At 47.5% G+C, this 21,418-nt stretch overlaps 1 protein-coding gene across 1 annotated transcript; it reads right to left on the bottom strand.

Moving 5' to 3' along the window:
• Nucleotides 1-4,243: 4,243 nt before the first annotated feature.
• On the bottom strand, nucleotides 4,244-21,023 carry TRIM45 (tripartite motif containing 45). Its single transcript, XM_075107446.1, has 6 exons — nucleotides 20,610-21,023; nucleotides 8,943-9,676; nucleotides 7,801-7,930; nucleotides 5,772-5,886; nucleotides 5,423-5,549; nucleotides 4,244-4,572 (listed from the first exon to the last, which is right to left on the bottom strand). Exons 1-6 carry the CDS (start codon nucleotides 20,939-20,941, stop codon nucleotides 4,421-4,423), a joined length of 1,590 nt encoding a protein of 529 aa, XP_074963547.1. The 5' UTR covers nucleotides 20,942-21,023; the 3' UTR covers nucleotides 4,244-4,420.
• Nucleotides 21,024-21,418: the final 395 nt, after the last annotated feature.

Here is a 21,418-nt window from a genome sequence, read left to right on the forward strand (position 1 = left end):
TCTTGGCCACAAGGGCACAGAGCTGGCTCAGAGTCTCCTTGCTGTCCACCAGCAGTCCCAGGTCCTTCTCAGCAGAGCTGCTTTCCAGCAGGTCAACGCCCAACCTGTCCTGGTGCATGGGGTTGTTCCTCCCCAGGTGCAGGACCCTACACTTGCTCTACTTGAATTTCATGAGGTTCCTCTCAGGCCAGCTCTCCAGCCTGAAGCCAAGTAGAAGCTCTAGGCCATAGTGAGCCAGTGGGAAATGCACATGAAGGAATTGCCTGTTGTCCTCATTGACACCTGATTTACAGCTACCTTTGGTGCAGTGCACCAGTTAACTCCGGGTCGTAGCCACAGCACACCTCACCACATAGTCAATAATCAGGTTACTCCCATATTGGAAAAACAGGTCTGTTTCTCAGGCAGCCCCAGCACGACCAGGGCAAGTCCTATTCACCAGGGCAACACCACATTAATTTCTAAGCAGCTTTCATGCTGGAGCCTACTCTTCTCTGTATGTTTACACTGCAAAACAACCGAGAGCTATTCAGGATATTTCCCAAAGAAATCAACGATTTGTGATCACACAGTCTGCCCAGCCCTTACGACTTTTGAATTTGTTAGCAGAATCCAACCAAATGTGACAGCAGGATCTGGTCCCACATGGTCTGTGAAAGCTGGTGAGCATCTGGGGAAGAGAGACATCATCTATCTTCACTGAGGGGAAGGCAACAGCAGGTACAAATGTTACCAGTTTTGCTGGTCAGTGCACGTGCTGCCTCTTGTCTGCATGAGGGAACAGTGAGGGCAGGAAGGACTGAAAGTGGGTCAGGGCCCAAGAAGATGTTCAGTGGTCTAGGAGAGGCATAGGCACAAAAACCAGACTGTGGTAGCTCTGCCCCTCATAACAAAACTTGTTTCTTTTTTTACAAATAATAATTCTGTCAGAAGAGTTTCCCTACTTATGGCAAGTTCATACCATATTTCTATGACACTAGAAAGCTGAAGGAGCTACCAGCAAAGGAGGAGAACCAGGAGAAGATGGAGTTGTGGCAAGCAGCCGAATTTGATGCAGTGCTTAAGAGAGGTGAAGACAGCCAGCAGGCTGAAAAAAGGATGAAAGCTATCCTGGGATTTGGCCAAAAATACTGGACACCTTTCCAACCTTGTGCTCCCACATCTGTAACAATGGTATCAAGAGGTGCTTGAGAAGCACTGGAGATGGGAACACTAGTGGTCCCACCCTGAAGGCTGGAAGAAGGGGAGCCTGCCACTGCCTTTTCAGCTCTACCTGTGCTCAGTCTCTCCTGCCCTTGAAGGGAAGCTGGAAGCAGCAGCACTCAGAACAAGCCCTGACCTCTTAAAGCAGGGAGGTGGTGAGCCACCCTTGGCTGGAAATAGGCAAATCCCTCTATGCTGCCTGTGGGCCACTGCCAGGGTCTGCTTGACATGGCTCCCCAGATGGTCAGTGCACCCTTGTGGATCACCTCCTGCCATGGAAAGGCCAAGAAGCCCTGCTGAGCCAGCTTCTGCACTGCTCCTGTGATCTTCTAAGGACAAACTAGGCACTCATGCACAGAGCTACAAGCATGGCCATGCTGCCAGCGTGGTTTGCCTCCTTTGAGAAGGGAGAGCTACCCTAGCATACCTGACCCTAGAGGCATCCTACATGGAGTCTCCAGGCTGCAGGGCCTCTTCCAGGTCTTCCACAGTCTCTTGCTCTTGCTGTGTTTTTCCTTCCAGCTACACTCTGTTTTCCCTATCTGGGGAGCAGATCCTCCTTTTCTGGCCTCCCAAAGCCCCTGCTCATGTTTATCACCATTTATTTTCTTCCCCCCTCCCCCAAGCTTTGGAAACCGGCAATTTTATCAGCAAGGGCTTTTGTCCAGGGAAAAACAGTCATATTTACCAGTGCCGATCTGTCAGCATTGCATGTATGTCTGTCTTGAAAATACCTTTGTTATCTCAAGAACCAGCTGGTCAGAAATAACATCATGTAGCCCAGCAGACTACACCTCCTAACCAACCACCTGCCCAGGACTGAGCACCAACAGAGCACTGGAAGCCATTCCTGGGAATGGCTGTTGGGGACCGGTGTGAGACTCCAGCAGATCAGTAGGATATATTCATTTGGCAAAGCCTTCCAAGTAGTGAACATCGAGCGCAAAGTCTGCTTGCAAACAATAGGAGGACACTCACACCTAACCCCCACAAAGTGACTAAGGTCATTAAATGCCTTTTCTGCAGATGGTTACGCTATCCTCACACACAACCTGCTTTGCCCAAACACAGAGTGGTAGCTGGTCAATACTTTATAATCCCTGGGATTAACTGAGCCTTCAAGTCTACCAGAGGGAAAAAAAAATCAATACAAGGGCCTGACCCTGGCAGGATTAGTACCCCATGCTGTCTGAAAACTGCTCTTCCCATGTCAAATATAGAGCTCAGCCCAAGCTGACTGTGGTTCCCTGAAGGCTCCTGTGTTCACTGGTATAATTCTCACAAACAGCTTCTTGGAAAATGTCAGCGACAGGGTGTGTAAGGGATGCCTAACACAAAGAGAAAACACATTCCTCTGTCTGAGAGGACTCAGATGTTTTCAGACAGAAATTATGTGCCTGGCAGGTAGTGCTGTCCTTATGTGTTCCCTCTGCAACACAGCACGGAAGCTCCAAGAAAAAACAGCACACAAGTAGGGGATGGGGGGCAAGAAATAGAAAGACACAGAAAATGAGGCATTTCATTTTACGTCACACTCTATACTGAGCACTGACTCTGCACATAACAAGGACAAGAATGAGTTACTGTTTGTTCTGTTAAAGGTTAACTCAAATTAAACTTTCACTTTGAAATTTCAGAGTCAGCATCTTGGAGACTTAAATTGCCTAACTTGGAGACTTAAACTGCCTTCTCCCATTTATTTGACAGCCCTTTCTGGATGATTAATGGAAAGCTATAAAGAGCATTTGCATAAGGATATGTATCTCCTTTGCTGGGGAGAAGGGGTTCCAAAACTGGCCTTGTAAGAGGCAGGAACAGCAAATGAGAGTCTTCGAGGTCTGAGCAAGCAAACAGACAGCATGGGTTTCTACTATTTACAAGCCAGCTATCACCAGCCAGAAAGTAAGAACCAGTCCTTACTGTTGACACTGGAGCAGCATTCCTCTCCCCAAATGACCAATAGTCAGACCTTTGTCCCCACCACAGCTCCCCATGCAGTATTACAAGCCCCTGGCAACACACACCTACTAGCAAAGTTACCCCCAGGGCAGTAGTGTTCCCAGTCTCAATGACACAAACATGTTTTGTTCAGGAAGGTATCCAGAGTGCCTGCTTCACCCAGGCAAGTGGCAGGCAGCAATAGGTAGGTTAACAGTTGCCCTTCCAGGAAAGTGCTTCTTCCTCCTCATCATAGATGCCATTACCTCAACTACAGGTTGGCAGTGCGCATACAAGCCCAAAAGATACATACCCCCGTCCCTGTGGAAAATGAGACAAGCTCTCCTTCTAAAAACAGAGCCTTGCCAAGACTGCACAAGCCAAATCCAGTTTTGCTGTACTCCACCTCCTTCTGCTGCTCTTCCCTAGTTGCTCCAGTTCAGGACACATGCAAACCTGCACCTATGGCTCCTACTCATGCTGAGACTGTTTCCAAATCTTCCCTTGGTGAGCTGGGTGCTCTCCTGGCTCTTGTATCACCCCCAGCAGTGCTACATCCCACATCATCTCCATGGAGAACATACAGACTGGGTGAATGACATTCTAATTCCTGTTCCTGTCAGTGCCATGGGTTTTCCTTGGATCTCCTTCAGATATATTATTAACTCATCTTGCTCTTACTTTGCCAGGAGGGTGCAATGAGACTACAGCTCACATGGAGAAAATATAAGAGTGGCAAATGCAACAGCAGCTCCCAGGAGTGTGACTGTGCTGTATGCGCACATTCAAGGCCAAAATCCAGCCGCATATCTTGATGCAGAGGCAGAATCCATATTTGGGCTGCCAAGCCTTTCCAAGGCATGAACACAAACCTTTTGGAATGTGCCCCAACAAGCAGCTTTGTCCTCTTCAAGAAGGACAGCAGTGATTGTCAATCCTGCAGAATGAGACACATCTTGACCCTCCTGTGAGGTAACTGCTCAGACTGAGTTTCCCCTTAGAGCCTGACCCCACAGGCCTCGAGTCCTTGAAAGTGTAGGCACCAGTAAAATGCCCAATGTTTGCTCCTGTTCAGGCACAAAACAACTTTGCATACACAGTCCCGGGTGGAATATAAGGCACAATTTTATTGTCCCTCATTCCTCTCTCTCAGTTCACACCCGTCACAATGTTGTTTTCTGGCAGCAAGGCTATGCAGTGATCATGGAGATCCTTGTGGTTGGTGCACACACAGCAGCCAGCAGCAGTGCCCTGGGCTTGCCGGGGCTTACCTGGCTGCTCAGAGCACCACTGTCCTGAGCAAACTCCTCTGCAAGGTGTCACTGGGTGGCCCACCCAAACACTCTGAGCTCTCCTTCACTTGTCCACAGCACGACCAGTGGGGGCAGCCAGGGTGACCTTTGTGTCCATGGCCACAGCCTTGGTACCCACCTGCAAGAGAAGAGGCACCATCAGCTGAACCAAAAGTGGGCCAGAAAATCGCAGTATGTCAGAGGCTTTCAGAAAGTACTTCAGCCCCAGGACTTTTCTAAGATGAGGAAGCACATTCTGATGAGAACACAAATTATTCGAGGCCAAAATTGCCAGGGCTCCATATAGAAAGAACAACTAAAGGGGACCTCCCCATTCCAGTCGCTGGGGAAAGCTGAAGATCTCTGTCCCCTTGCCTGTTGAGTAATGCAAGACACAGGCATGCAGAACCCTGTGCCAGCCACTGGTGGCTATGGCCAGAGCTAGATACAGATCAAGCACAGAAAAAAGGAAGATGCTCGTTCTATACTAAAACACACAAAACACACAGTGATGCAGGCGGGTCAAGGACAGGGAAGCTGCGCTCGTTGGGATTAAACAAATAAGAGAGTTGAACTCTCATCCTAAATGAGGAGTGAGGCTTCTCCATAGGACATCACTGGGCACCGTGTGACACGGCCCAGAAGCTCCCAACCTGCCAGCACTGGAACAGGAACAGCATAGGCGCAGTGCTGCTTAGCCTCACTGAGAAGGGCTGAATGACAGAGCTGCCCTGCCCCATCTCCTGCAGAGTTGGCTCAGGTCTCTGCCTATGGGGTGTGCTTCAAAGACCCTTAGCATGTCCTGCTGCATTTTTCACTGCTGCAGTCCCATCCTACCAGAAGATACATACACACAAGTTATTGCAGGCTTGGTGCATGTGCAAGGCAGGAGCTGGGCTGGAGTATCTAGTCATAGCTATCTACACTAGGGAGGAGCAATGCAACAAACCTTCCTGAATCCAGCAGCATGGGATAAGCTGAGCACTCACCTGGCATGGTCCCCCCACAGGCACAGCGAGCAGCTTTCTGCCCTCCGCTTGAGCAGAACGTGCAGCAGTGAAACATGCCTTGATGCTCACGGAATTTGTTTTTCACCATCAGAGTGAATGGAGAGCCCTGCAGAAGACAAGCAAGCAGAGAGGTTGCTGCAGTGGATGCTATCAGATGTTGTGGCTGCGTTTTCAAAAACCAACTGGGTGATCCTGTCAGTCACAGATCACTAAGCCCAGTCTGAAACTGCTAAGTGGTAGAGGTAATCATTAGAAAGATTTAAAGCAAATACTTAAGAAAGAAAATCAGGTGAAAAAGCAGCAGTGCAAGAGGAAAAAGAAATGCTACCTGTACATGCTGCCCTTTCACACAGACGCAGACAGCATACAAGCCTGGCTCCTCAGGGCTGTAGGAAATATGGTAGGTCCCATCACCGTTATCACACACTGTTGGCTTGACTGCACTACAAACAGAGAGAAGTCCAAGAGATCAGTGACTGGCAGAAAACTGCTCTACATGTGAATCACTGTTTGGCCTAGATTTGTGGTTGGTTCCTTATCCTCAACCTTGTTCAGCAGCTGCAAACAAGTGAGCTTAACAGGATGCACAAGCAATGCTCAAACACTGAGTAGCTTTCACACACATCTGCTAACGGGAGCTGCAATAGCCATACAAAGGAAGTCACACAAAGCTAGCTGCACTGCAAGGATTTGTAGCAACCCTGAGCGCTGAAAGAGCAGAAGACAGCAGACAACACACTTGCAGGTCAGATTATCCCATCAGATAAGAGCCTTCAGAAATGGGGTAAATTCACAGCTTCAGAGACCTCTAGAAGAGCCCATGAATAAGACAGGACATAAACAGGGCAGGTTTGAATCACTTCAATCACCATCCCAAATGCATTGACCCCAACTCTCCTCTTCAGTGCTCTGAGGAGTTCTAGGTCCCTGCTGGTAAACTCTCCCCTTCCAAAGTGAAGCTCACTGGGTTTCACAAGGAACCCTGGTGGATAGAGTGCCAGGGAGAAAGCATCAGCTAGTTACTGAGGGACTGATTGCTTGCCTCACAGAAAGATGGAAGAGCTTTACACAGACAATTATCAGGCAGCTCTGCAAAGAGGAAAGTGTTCTTCCTAAGCCCACTAATTAGTCTCTTGTGCCCCACAACGTGAAAGTTTATAATATTCCAGATTTGCAGGCTGTATTCCTCACCCCCTACCACTTCACATCACTACAGCTGCCTACATAATTTCCTGTCATGGACTGCGTGGTGATACTTCATGCTCTTCTGTAGCTGCTGTGCCTCAACCCAAAGTCAGACAGCTTTCAGCAACAGATGTAGCAACTGCATATGCACAAGAACAAGAAACTGAGTTAATGTGGCCACAGCGACCTCTATCCCACCAAGCAAAATCCACATAACCCTCATGTGCACACCTTCCTACATCGTATGTGAACCTATGGAAGGAAGGTACCTTGGGACAACATTCTTGAACAATGATGCTTTACTGATAAGCGTCTGTGCAGCCAGCACTGTTTCTGTATGCCGTGTCAACACTTCCCCATACCAAGGAGTTTTAGCATCCTGTCCCTTTTTTCATCAGGTCATCATCCCACCAACAGTGTATCCTGGAACAAGTTACACCAGCATCTTGCTCAGCTACATTGTATGTACTATAAAACAGAATACATGTTTTTCTTAAGAAATGACCCCTGGGGTTAGTTCTGCATTTGTGCCTGGCTGCTTTATAGTAAGGAGTGTGCCCAGGAAACAGTTACAAAATATTTTTTTCTGTCTGGTCATTTTCATTATGGAAACACTTAGGAGCTTACGCGTGGCTTTCCCGGCTTTTGCTAGAAAACCTCCAAACATGTTAAGGTGCTCAACTTTGAAACTACATGAGAAAGCACAATGAAGTCCCAACACAGATTCTTTCTCTGGAACATGAACTAGGCACTGTCAGAGGCTCCCAGGATTGGTGGACTGTCTGTCTGACTTGGGATGGTCATTCTGGGTTGCTACGGTTGATGCTCATTAGGTGTTAGCAAAAGCAGGAGCTCTGGGTGTCTACTGGTAGGGGTGGGAAGGAGCAACAGCTGTGTAACACCCACTGAGAGTTGAATCCTTTAAGAAGTCCCAAATCACTCAAAAAGTCAACACAAATCTGAGCCAACACTGTCAAGCTCCACACAGCCAAATACAACCAGCAGGAAGCACTGCTATACTGGTGGGAAGAACAGCAGTGCCTTTTCCCCTACAGATTCTGACTCACGTGCTGAAGCATGTCCTCTCACTTGCTCAAAAAAGGAGGGAGCCGGGGTAAGGGAGGCAGAAAGACAAACCTAGTGACGGGGGAGTTCTCAGGTGAAATACCCACCAGTCCCTCTTGTCTTTGTGGGTGATGGTGACCCGCACGGCCTCTCCTCCTTGCCCCATCCGCTCCCCTGTGGTGTCATTGCAGAGCAGGGTAAAGCCAGTCAGCTGGTTCTGACGGGCCCTGTGGAAATCTGTAAGGCAGAGAAATAGGAGCAGAAAGGATTCATGCGAGCCATGATTGTCACCTCCCACCTATTTTGCAGTGTTGCAGTCCCATCAGAGAACAGTCAAGGCTCTGCTGCTCAGGTGGGGGTGTACAGCTCCTTCCACCCACAGGGAAAGGTAAAGATATCCCTGGGAACCAAGAGAGAGTGGACAGCCATAGGCACTGGGAGATGTTGGGCAGGCTTAGCCTGGAGGTCTGTATGGACCAGGGTGATCTTCCCACCTGCACCTCTGAGCCCAGCTGGCATCCTCCCAGAAGGCCTCAAGGTGCACCATGCAAACAGGAGGGAAGAGGAACAGCACACTGTGCAGTGTGGAGCCCCAGAGACTTCAGCACTTAGTGTTTGGCATGGAAAGGATGGAATGAGCCATGGGTCTGTCTCATCTGCCCTGCACAGGCCATTACTGTCCAGAGGTGGCTGCGCTCTGTGGGCTGGGCTGAATGTTATCTTTGCCAGCCCTTTTCCAAGTCCTTAATATGCAAACATCCATGAAACCATCTATGCCAGTTATTCCCACCACAATCTCAGCAGAAGCTGCAAGGGGAACTTAGCCACAGAGGGGATCTGTCGGGGCACATGCTGCAGAACAGCTGGGGCCACAAGGCGAGCATCACATCCTGCCACTGCAGGCGCCATCCCCTGAGTAAGCTGTGGTCTTTGGCCTAGAGGTTGCTCTCCTCACACTCCACCCTGTGCTGAGGTCAGTGATGTTGTGGAGCGCAGCTCCAGTACGCTGTCACATTTGGCTGGGGATAGCTCTCTGTCTCCCTGCCCAGCAGGGCTCCCGTAGGACCTCGGCAAGCAATTTAACCTCTGGCAGGGCTCTATCCTGCTGTACCCTTCTGCCCCTAGTCAGTGCCCAGACAGCAGGGAGCCAACACTGCCCTAAGCTGCACAACATATGGGTACAGAGAACGGAGAGGTGACTTCAGGGAGCAGCGCATTCTCGTTCAGCTGTTGTACAGCACCCCATTACCTTCTCCATGCAGGGTGCATCTGGCTGGATCAACCACTTTGTTGAGAATGGCCCCAAAAACTTCATATCCACAACACTGCCCTGCCCTCTCCTGGGGAGAGAAGTGGATCCTGTCATCCACACTGGGGTGAGTGTTGTAAGCAACGCTGTTCAGCTTTGCCAGCCGGCTCGCCACCACCCCTTTGGTGATGAGGATCTCCAGATCTGAGCCGCTTGTCAGCAAGCGCTCTGTGAACTCCACGCCTGTCCTCATGTCCAGCAGCAGTTGCTGCAGCTGGGCCTTCTGCAAGTGCAGCAGGTTTTCCTTCTGCACCTTCAAGTCCTCCAGCTGCTTCAGCAGCCTGTCCCGATGCTCTTCAATTGCTTTCACATACCCACTAGCAAACAGACGGATCTCTGTGGCCACAGCCTCTGCGCGACTGTGGACGGCACTGCCCATGTCATCAATCTGGCCCAGCACATCCTCTAGGGTACCCATATGTTGTTGGGTGCTTTTCAGCAGCTCCCGCAGGGCGTCCCCATGCCTGTGGATTACATTGCCAGTGAAGTCATAGGGGTGCTGCCGGTGCCTGTCTACAACACAGTCCCGGCACACGGGCTGGTCACACTGCTCGCAGAACAGCCTTAGCTCTTCTGTGGGATGGGAAGGGCAGAAGAGAGGCTTCCCAGCCCGGCTGCAGTCCTTGGTGTTCTCCAGCTCTGTCACAGCATGAGAGGCTGTCTTCTTCTGTCTCCTAGAAGGGAGCAACCACACGACACTTCACATACTTTGGATATGAAATGTAAAAGTCCGAGACCCCTTGTGAATGCCAGTCTGTACAGACTGCAAGTCAGTGCGCGCCGTGCCCTCCTGACTCCACTGAAATTCACTCTGCACGAAGGGACTTGTGGTCTCGTGAGGACAAGGGTCCACACAAAAGAGGACAGAATCTGCAAACAGCTCATTAGAGGCTGCTCTCAGGCTCCCCACATGCTGTCAGCACTATTTTCAGACACAAGAATTTTGTGCCCCATCATGGCCACACACAGACTGGAGAGTGGGCTGCCAGGCTCCTACTACCAGTAGCCCCTTCATGGAGCCTGACAGAAGTGGCATAGCTGCAATCACCTCCAGAGCCCGCTGTGACAAAGGCAGCAGGAGGGCAGTGAGCCCTGCAAAGTGAGAGCTGGCAGGAGGTGTCTCAAAACAGAACTGCTCACCAACAGTCACTTCTGGAGAGGAACAGGAGGTGCCAGGCTCCTCAGCTATCAGCCCAATGATTTTCACCATCTTTAAATTTGCTGAGGCAAATGAGCTTTAATAACCGTTAGGGTAAAATCTAGTTCAGGCCACTGCCAGAAGACGGTCTTCAGTAAAACATTTAATATTCTAAAAGTCAAACTCCATTTCCTCTGGCCACCAGGTTAGGTCCTGCTCAGACAAGATGAAGAATGGCACACAAAGAACCTGTTAGGACCCAGACGTCCACCATGTCACAGGGCAGCACTAGAATACTTCCATTTTATGCTATTTTGGACACTGGGAGCTAGTTATTGAGAAGGATGTAAAAACCTTCTCTCCTTCCTTGTCTCCTGCGCTAATGACTTTTGGCAGCTGCAATGGGAGCTCCAAGCTATAAGCAAAGAAATAGTCCAAGGACCAAGCTCTGTAGAGTTGCTCTGGCAACACAAAGCAACCTCATCACAGAGCAGGGCACAGCCCTTACACTACTCCTTTCACTTCCCACTAATCTCCCTTGGGTCCAGCACATATTCAAAGCCTTCTAGCATCATTTGCATAATGCCCTTTAAATTCACACTTCCCTGACTTCAACCTAAGACCTCTCTCACTTATTGCAAGGAACACAACAGTGGCACTCAGATCCTTAGAAATCTTCCCTACACACCAGGAAATAATTTCAAAATGGTTTTCCTTGGCCCTTGTTCTGATCTGCCATCAACTAAATCAGGTGCAAGTCATCAGATGCTAGTGGGGTGAAAAATTTATATCAGTAAATCAGGTAGGAAGCAGGCCATCAGGAAAAATTTTCTTCTGCTTTACACCTTCTGCAGTTATTTCTGTCAGTGCCGCAGGCTGCTATTCGAGATCTCAGTTTATCACCCTTCAGCAGCTTGTATGGGGTATGAGGCATTAGCCAATCAGAATGGTATGCTCAAAATTACAGCCCCAAGGTGAAAGGTAACTGAGAGTCTAAACCATTTTACCACAGGCACCAGTAACTGCAGGGGGGCAGGGCAGCAAGGAATATGCCTCAGTTCTTTCTGGGGAAATAATTTGCTAAATAGGAGGAAAGGAGGAGCAAACAGGGAGGGAATAGGCTGAGCTGATTTGATCAGATGTGATCACACCGCGTGAAAGAACCCTGATTTTTCGGACAACAATTTCTGGCAACCCAGATAGGACTGCTAGTATAAGACTTGCCTGGACTGCCTGCTGTTCCGAATGGGAGATGGGACTGGGAGGGACTCCAGTGCACACCAACCTTTTGCTCAGAGAATCCACTGGCTTTTCTCTACTGATGGACGCCAAGCAACTCAAGGGTTCAAAGCCCACATGAGATATTCTCAGGGAGGGACAGGGATTACTGAGGTGAGCAGCTGTTTGGGGAAATTGCTCTGCAAAAGATGCACTGGAGGAGGCCCATAGCAGGAGTTCAGCAGACTTCTCTGACACCAGGGGTCGGAATGAAATTCATGTAGATAAATGATAAAGGAAAAGGTCCTTTAACTTTTCCAACAAGGGGGTCAGAGCTGAGCAAATCAGGGCTATATGAAGCTGTGGATTGAAAGGTTATTCCTAGGAAATAACACGGGGACAGCTACCTCAACCAAAGTACCCCTGTACTCCCTTAGGATGCATCCTGAAAAACCGGAAAAAGTTGGGAGGGGATCCCCTGAAAAAGGATAAATTAAAAGCTTATTGTGTTCAATGGTAGCCAATGTATGAATTGGTTGATGGAGAAAAATGGCCAAAGAATGGATCATTAAATTATAACACTATTTTACAATTAATGTTGTTTTGTAGAAGAACAGATAAATGGGATGAAGTTGTGTATGTTGATTTGTTTTCCATTTTGAGGCATGATCATGATACTCATAAAAAGTAAAATTGTTGACAAATTATACGGATGGAATGTTTGCACTTGCTGAAAGTATTAATAAAAAGGGAAAGAAAGAAGGTTGTTGCACAGAGCGCGTAAAAGCCAAAAGATGTGTCAAGGAGGGTGAAGAAGCTGAGGACATACATCTATTACTTCCAAAGCAGGTATCAAAATGAATTAGTGAGAGGTAGGGGAAGACTCCAGGGAAGAAATGAGAATACTAATTCTGACAAACCTGTAAATCACAGAGGAGGTAGCAAAAGTTTTAACCCAGTCTCAGGAAGGACGAGGGGCCAACAACAAGCTCTTCTGAGACAGGCTGTAGTAATAGAGGGACAAACTGTAGTTGCCCATGTTCCATTCACAATGTCAGACTTACTCAATTGGAAACTGTCAGTGGGATCCTATCGAGATAATGTAGATGGAATGCATCAGTTGTTGGAAACAACAATGCTAACTCATAATCTGAACTGGGGGGAGGTACAGGCTACGCTGAACATTTTTTTTACAACACAAGAAAGATGAATGGTATTCAAAAGGGCCAAGGAGGAAGGAAAAAGAAGGAATCCAAATGCTAACATAGATGATTCTATGCCAAAACCAGATCCTGATTAGGACCCTAGCAGAGGAGCTGAGAGAAAAATATTAAAACATGAAACTCAACAACAGCAAGTGTAGGGTCCTGCACCTGGGGAGGAACAACCCCATGCACCAGGACAGGTTGGGCGTTGACCTGCTGGAAAGCAGCTCTGCTGAGAAGGACCTGGGACTGCTGGTGGACAGCAAGGAGACTCTGAGCCAGCTCTGTGCCCTTGTGGCCAAGAAGGCCAACAGTATCCTGGGGTGCATTAAAAGGAGTGTGGCCAGTAGATCGAGAGAGGTTATTCTCCCCCTCTGCTCCACCCTAGTGAGGCCACATCTGGAGTACTCTGTCCAGTTCTGAGCCCCCCAGATTAAGAATGACAGGGAACTGCTCGAGCAAGTCCAGTGGGGAGCTACCAAGATGACCAGGGGACTGGAGCATCTCCCTTATGAGGAAAGGCTGAAAGACCTGGGTTTGTTCATCCTGGAGAAGAGAAGACCGAGGGGGGATCTTATCAATACTTATAAGTATCTGAAGGGTGGGTATCAAGGATGGGACTGGGCTCTTTTCAGTGTTGCCCAATGACACGACAAGGGGCAATGTGCATAAGCCAGAACACCGGAAGTTCCACCTACACATGAGGAAAAACTTCTTTCCTGTGAGGGTGACAGAGCAGTGGAACAGGCTGCCCAGAGAGACTGTGGAGTCTCCTTCCCTGGAGACATTCAAAACCAGCCTGGAAACATTCCTGTGTCCCTGCTCAAGCAGGGGGCTCGGACAAGATGATCTCCAGAGGTCCCTTCCAACCCCTACCATTCTGTGATTCTGCGTGATTCTGTGAAAACAATACCAACAGTTGATTTTATATAGGGCCCAACATGGGCACCTTAAAAACCTAAAAATATATCTAAGTTGTATGAAGTTAGGCAGGGACCCAAAGGAAATCTGTCAGCCTTTTATGAGTGACTATGTAAAGCTGCCTGTAGATGGACTGACCTAGACCCAGGCGATGACAGCAACAGGAAAATGTATAATATGTTGTTTATAGGACACAGCCTCGGATATCAGGGAAAAGTTACACTGGATGGATGGTGCAGGGGAATTGTCCATATCTCAGCTAATAGAAATAGTTTATAAGGTTTATAACACTAGAGAAGAAAAGGAGAAAATAGACACTTAAAGAAAAATGTAAAGGACTAAAACTGCAGGCCTTACTTTTGGCTGCAGCAATTACTGAAGGTTCAAATAGAAGCAGGGAAGAGGACAAAATAGAGACAGGGAAAGAGTGGATGGACCAGAAGGGGACAAGGACAAGGGATCAGCCCTTTAAACCAGACTCCATTAGGCCCTAGTCATTGTGCTTACTGCAATGGAGAAGGACACTGGAAAAATGAATGCCCACAAAGAAAATGAACCAGCAAAGGTAACCCTAGGAAGCCAGGTAACGGGAGCCAGAACCCCAATTTGATCATGTTAGAAGCTTCTGATATGCGATGAAGGGGACTGGGGGAGAGCATTAGGATCTCCCCAGCTCATCCCCTGGTTCCAGTAAAGCTGGGGAATGAAATCACAGATTTTTCAATAGACAGTGGGACAACCCACTCAGTAGTTACTAGCTGTAAGATACCATTAAGTAAAATACAGGTATCGGTTATTGGGGCCACTGAAAAGCAGAACTTGAGGCCATTTATGAAACCCATGGAACGCACAACTGGGAATATGCAACTGACTCATGAATTTCTGTATATGCCAGAATGCCCTCTTCCACTACTGGGAGGAGACTTATTATGTAAACTTAGAGCTCAGCTGACCTTCTCTGGCAAGACTATTCAGTTACATGTACCAGAAGAAATGGCGTGGAAGTCTCAGTTACATCTATTCTCCGATGAATCAATTTGACTACAAGAACCAGAGGAAAACAAGAGAAATAAAAGGCACTGATATGTGTTAATTAAAACAGATGAATGAGTTGGAAGTGGAGCAACCATCCCTGAAGGAATCCTAGATGCAGTAATACCAACAGTACAGGCCTCTGACAAGCCCAGAAAAGCAAGAAATCTAATCCTGGTAAAAGTTGAGTTAAAACCAGGGGTCCAACTGGTAAGAAAGAAACAATATCCCCTGATGATGGAGGCTAAAATGGGTCTAGAGACACTAATTAACACTTTCTTGCAGTACGAGTTGTTACAGTATTGTCAATCTGAATATAGTACTCCAATTTTGCCTGTTAAGAAACCTCAAACTCAAGAGTACTGTTTGGTACAGGATTTGAGAGAGGTTAATAAAATCACAACTGATATACATCCGGTAGTACCAGACCCGTACTGGGTCTGGTCTACTGTCTATGATACCTGAGACTTGTGCATATTTTAGTGTATTGGATCTCAAAGATGCCTTTTTCTGTATCACGGTGGAAAAAAAAGTCAGAAAATAGTCATTTTTGAATGGGAAAACCCAACTACCAGAAGAAGAGCACAACTTTGCTGGACAATGTTGCCATGATGATTTAAGAACAGTCCAACATTATTCACTAATGTGCTGGCTGAAGAGTTGGGAAAATGGCAAGGTAAGAAACCTTCCACTATTCTACTTCAGTATGTAGATTATATTTTGCTTGGGGCAGAAACTAAGAAAGAATGTAAGAATTCAACTACAGACGTATTAGATTTCTTGGGATTATTGGGATATCAAGTGTCTCAGAAGAAAGCACAACTAGTACAGACTACCATAACATACTTGGGGTTCGAAATATTGCAAGGGACAAGAAAATTTGGACTAGAAAGGAACGAAACTATCTGTCGGATAGCCTCACCTAAAACTAAAAAGGAGCTGCAAGGATTTTTGAGAATGGCTGTATGGTGTAGACTCTGGATATCCAATTTCAGCTTGATTGCCAAACCATTCTATAAGGCAATCAAGGGACCTTGAGAAATTTTAGAATGGACTCCAGAGTGTCATGTGGGATTTGACACTGTAAAAAGGGAATCGATGAAAGCCCCAGCCTTACGCATACCCAACCTGAATAAGCCTTTCACTCTATATGTGCATGAAAGAAAGCAAATGGCACTGGGAGTGTTGACCCAGACTTTAGGAGATTGGAAAAGACCAGTGGCATATTTCTCCAAACAGTTAGATGAAGTGAGCAAAGGATGGCCTGCATGTCTAACGGCAGGAGCCACAGCAGTACTGTTGGTAAAAGAGGCTTGGAAATTAACTTTGGGACAACCTGTTACCGTATTTGTACCACATGCAGTAACCACCGTGCTTGAACAGAAAGGGCACCATTGGATTTCTCTGAGTAGATTGGCCCAATGTCAGTCGGTGCTAATCAAACAAGATTACATTGTTCTCAAGGAAACTACAACCTTGAATCCAGCCACCCTGTTACCAGCAAATGATGAGAAAACGTTGGAACATGATTGCCTACATATTATGGAACAAGTATATGCCAGTCGACCTGACCTCAAGGGTGACCTCTTGACCAAACCTGAGCTTGAATTATATACAGATAGAAGCAGCTTTATGGTAGACAGAGAATGGACAGCTGGATTATGCAGTGGTGACTTTACAGGAGGAAATAGAAACTCAGGCGCTACTGTCTAATACCTCTGCCCAAAAGGCTGAAATTATAGCATTAACCCGTGCCTTACAATTATCTGAACGTAAAACAGTAAATATATGTACAGACTCTAAATATGCCTTTGGGGTGTTACATGCACATGGAGCAATTTGGAAGGAGTGTGGACTATTTTCCTCCCAAGGAACCCCTATCAGATATGGAGAGAGATTTTGAAACTATTACAGGCTGTGCTACAGCCAATAGAAGTCTCTGTCATACATTGCAAAGATCATCAAAAGGGACAGACCAAAATAATTAAGGGCAGTCGGAAAGCTGATGAAGCAGCAAAGAGAGTTACAAAGGAAAAATTGGCAGTTGAATCATTGATATCAGTGAAAGACATTCAATGGCAACTTCCAAGATCCTCTGAAGAGGGCAATCATTTAGCCAACCAATTACAATGTATTAAATCATCAGAAGGCTGGTGGATAATGAAAGAATGAAAGACAGTCACTACACCACTGGTAAGAGAAATATTAAAAGAAAAAACATAATGGGTCTCGTATGGGAGCAGGCACGTTGGTTGCTAGCATTAAAAGATACGCAATAGGACCAGAAATGCAGAAGCAAGCTGACATAACTGTACGACAATGTAAGTACTGTTGTTGGAATAGTCCTAAAATCAAAAGAAAGCCTCCACTAGGGGAAGTAAAGTGAGGCCAAACTCTGGAAGAATACTGGCAATTAGATTTTACTGAATTACCAAAGAGTAACCAATTTAAGTACCTCCTGGTTTTTAGTGGATACATTCTCTGGGCTGCCTGAAGCTTCCCCGTGTCGCACCAATAAGTCTAAGGAAGTAGTTAAGATTCTACTTAAAGGAAGCATCCCAAGATTTGGGGTTCCAGAATGAATATCATCAGATAATGGGCCTCACTATCACTAAGATAGTCCAGGGGATATCTAAATTCCTGCAGATACAGTGGAACCTGCATACTTCCTGGAGACCTCAGTCAAGTCGGAAAAAAGAATGGATGAATCAAACATTAAAAAGATAATTGGTGAAACTTTGTCAGGAAACTCAGATGAAGTGGATTGATGTCCTACCAATAGCATTAATGAGAATTAGAATTACCCCCAGAGCAAGGGAGGGTGTAAGCCATTTTGAAATTTTATATGGAAAACCATATCCAGCAGATCTGATAATGGGGAAAGAGGATCAAATGGACATAAAAGGAAGAAGGAATATTAGTTGATTATTTGTTGTCATTATCATGAACTTTATCATCCCTACGTAAGTAGCTTAAACTACAAGCCCCTTTGCCTCTGGATTCACCTGTGCATAAATTCAGCCTTGGCAATGAAGTATATATTTGCACATGGAAAGATGAACCACTGAAAGAAAAGAGAAAAGGACCTGATTTTGTCCTACTCACTACTAATACTGCCATAAAAGTGAAAGGCATAGACTCGTGGATTCATTATACACAGGTGAAAAAAAGCACCTGAGAAAGAAGAGAAATGGACTTCTGAGGAAACAGGATCTTTAAAATAAAAAATTTAAAATCTCAATGAATTGCAACTGGAATTCCAGTCAGTCATCTATCAAAATAGACTGTGTTCAAGGGTTTATATTTTTGTTTTGCTTTATCTTGGTAATAGGCCTACTTCTCTTTGTTTACCTTTATAAGTATACTGGTTTTTTGAACATAAGAAATAAAAAAGGATCTAAGGTGGGGGTGACACTCCTCTGTTGCTTATGGATAAGATTCAGCAATTCTAGGATACTTTCTGGGGAACCAGGAAATCCATGGGAAAGGAATGTGCATTTTGAACTACTACAAAAAACTGTTCAAATTGCAACTAAATCAAATTGCTGGGTTTGCATGCATTTCCAGGAGCATTCAAGAAAGGGGATACCAATAGTTGGAATTCCTATACCTGCTAATATAAGCTGGACAAATTTGTGGAGGAATACTACCTTCAGTGATAGTAAAGAATTAGAAGAACAAGAATGAGAAACTGGTCTCCCAGATGTACAGGAGAAATATCGTGCGTGTATACAAAAGGTTCAATCCACCCAAGGGTACTGACAAATCAGACTGTAAATTAGGAAGTACCTGTGTAGGAAATCATACATGGCGTAACCACACCATTAATGTGCTGGCTCCTGTTGTAAGTGGGAAAGTTTCCTCTTGGCCAGTTCCTGAAGGTCAGGGACAGTACTGGAATTACGGAAAAAGGGCTGGGAAAGTTCTTCCCAAAAGGTGGTCAGGAACTTGTATCCTAGGAGCGATAATCCCAAATATAAGAGTGGTGTATCAATCAATTCAGGAGGGTATGAACCTATTTATGGAGACACAAGCTGGGCCATAACCCCTTAACAGACAGACCAACAGCGCTTCATTAATTTGCAAGGTGGTTCCTACCCTGGTTAGGAGTTAGTGAAATAGAGAAAGCCATAATAAACATTTCTGCAGCTGTTGAAAAGATAGGAAATGAGACTATCTACCTTGCAAGAAGAAATTAACCAACTAGCAGAGATGACTTTGCAGAATAGGATGGCATTAGATATGCTGTTAACCTCCAAAGGAGGAGTATGGATGGTCTTAAATACTAGCTGCTGTGTTTATGTGTATCAGAACAGAAGAAATTTGGAAACAAATAAGAATGCTACATGAAATCCAAACGGAAGACACTTCTCTTGGATTTGAAGAAACTTAGAAATGGTTAACTTCCTGGTTCCCAGATCCAAATTTGTGTATTAAGAAACTAACTGCCATAATAGTTATAGTATTGATGATTTTCATGTGCATTTATGTAATGATTCAATGCATTTGGAGGTGTTGCTCAGTAGTGAGAAAAGCAGCGTCTGAGAAAATCATAGGAAACTGATAGAAAAAACAACTGGAAAGTCTTATATAAGCCTCAAAGGGAGGAATTGATGACCGTTTAAGGTGATGTTGACATTGTTTACTTTAAGATAAAGTGTACTGAGATAATTAACTCTAGAGGGACCTCAAGGAAGGACAAAAGTTTTTTAAAACAACCGACATACATCCTTAAGGATCAGTATTGTTTACATACTGGCTCAGCATAATCAGCAAAATTTCCAAAACTGGTGCCCTGAGGTCAAACTATCTCATTATAATATGAAAACCACACCTCCTACTAGCAAAAGCCCCCTACTCAAATAAACCCCTTACTCTCCCAGCATGCATAATGAATTTAAAAGGAGCTGTGCCTTGAAGTAAGAAAGAAACCAACCACTGACTGGCTGGGGGGCGTAGATATTAGGAGTTACTGACATGTTTAACTGTACAAATACCTACTGCAATTTTCGATCGGCTGTGCTAGCCTTGTGTAGTTACCACCTAGCATCCACCTTTGCGCAAATAGGAAATAAAAAATATCTCGGCTTTGTGTGTTGATTGGCTTTTGCGCACCGGGTGAAAGAACCCTGATTTTTGGGACAACATTACTGGGTGTTTTTCTGACCCTGCCTGTCACCTCCATGCTTCAGAAGGCCATTCAGAGTTCCTATCACTTTTCTTCCACAGTACTGCCTGTCCTCTGCCCTGTACACAGGCCACTGCAGCTGCCTCCTATTTAGCTCCTACCTCTGTTGCAGTGACCTCTTCCTCCTGCCTTACTGACATGACCCTCTCTGAGGTACACAGCTCTCTTCTGCTGTCACATCTTCAGTTTTCCTGTATTCCAACAGAACTAAACCCCACAACATCAGGCACACTGCAGAGCAACAGTGTTACTGCTGTAGGCTCCCGGCCTCACAGAAATGCTGAAAATGCACACAAGATAAATGAACACAACAGTTAAAAGGCAAGCACGCGGGCTGATCATCAGGAGGTAGCAACCACAGTAGGCAGGCTAGTGTCAGGACTTCCACATACCTCCTTTCACTTCACCTAAGGGTGCTTTTGCACATACACACAATAAATGTTTCTGGAGGTGGAGAGAGACAGACCAGCAGCTTAACTTTCCCATTTTCCCTTGGGAGACATGCCTTCCCCAAAGCAGGACAGTGCGACACAGGAGGCTCTTGTCCTGCTAGTACTCTGCCTGCACCCAATGCCTGTTAGAGAGCTGCCAGCCTCCCTGCCCAGCGATGCTAAACCCAGACGCAAACCCGCAAGTGGACACCTCCACGGGCAAAGGGTGATCTGATTTTGGACTTAATGACCTCACCCAAACAGGGCTGACCGACCCATTGCTAGCTGGCTTGCCGGTCCCCACCTGAGTACAGAGCATCATCCGGGGAGGATAAAAACCTGACAGAGATTTAACAAACCAGAGGATGCGCAGGTTTACCACTTTGGGGTTAGTTCTGCATGGGTCACTGCCTGCTGCACCCACCCACACACCCGCTGCCCCTCCAGCAGCCGAGGGCCTCGCCGCTGCCTCACCTGTGGGCCTGGCAGCAGAAGAGGCAGAGGTGGGCCCCGCAGGTCAGGCAGCGCCCCGCGGCCGCCCCGTCGGGGCAGAGGTCGCAGCCCACCGCCGCCCCGCCGCCGCTCGGTGCCAGGTAGTCGGGGGTGAGCTGGCCGACGCCTCCGGGCGGCAGCGCCACCTCGGCGTCGCACACCGGGCAGAGGACGCTGCGGACGGCGGCCCTGCCCGCCTCCCCCAGCGGCCCCAGCCGCTGCAGGCAGGGCGCGCACAACGAGTGCAGGCAGGGCAACAGCCGCGGCGAGACCCAGGGCTCGGCGCACACCGGGCAGCGCGGCCCAGACGACATGCCGGCGGCTCACCCGCCGCCGCCCCCGCCACCACCGACCCGCTCGGTAGGGCTGAGCATCCCGCCCCGCTGCGCACCGCCCCCTCGCACCGCCCCCGGCCGTTGGGCGCGGGCTGACCCGTTGCTAGGGGCGATGGCGGTTGCGGCAGTTGGGCGCCTCAGTCCAAACTGCGGCGCCTGGTCCTGCCGGGCGGGCCGGGGCTGCGGTGTGAGGGGCGGCGGGTGCCGGGGCGGCCGGGGGAGCCCCCAGCCGCCTCCCCCGGGGCTCCTACTCCGCGACGGGACAGGCGAAGGCGGGCCGAGGGAACTCGACAGCCGGCTTTGTCCTCGTTCTCCTCGCCGAGGCACTGAGGAGCCTCTCCGACGCTGCCTTTTCCGAGCCGAGTCATCTGCGAAACAGTCCCCTTCGCCACCCTGCCGTGGGTAGATTTTGTGTTTCCAGTTCTTCCAGCTCAAAACTTCACTGCCTCACGGAGC

Source organism: Phalacrocorax aristotelis, chromosome 1 (assembly GCF_949628215.1).
Source record: "Phalacrocorax aristotelis chromosome 1, bGulAri2.1, whole genome shotgun sequence".
Classification (NCBI taxonomy): domain Eukaryota; kingdom Metazoa; phylum Chordata; class Aves; order Suliformes; family Phalacrocoracidae; genus Phalacrocorax; species Phalacrocorax aristotelis.

Bases quoted from the DNA above. Each gene is read 5' to 3' on its own strand.
- TRIM45 (XM_075107446.1), bottom strand. From the start codon at position 20,941: ATGTCGTCTGGGCCGCGCTGCCCGGTGTGCGCCGAGCCCTGGGTCTCG. The intron at 7,931-8,942 runs GTAATGGGGTGC...TCTGCCTTACAG, and splicing joins ATGCACCCTGCATGGAGAAG to ATTTCCACAGGGCCCGTCAG. The intron at 5,887-7,800 runs GTGGGTATTTCA...CTCTGTTTGTAG, and splicing joins CACAAAGACAAGAGGGACTG to TGCAGTCAAGCCAACAGTGT.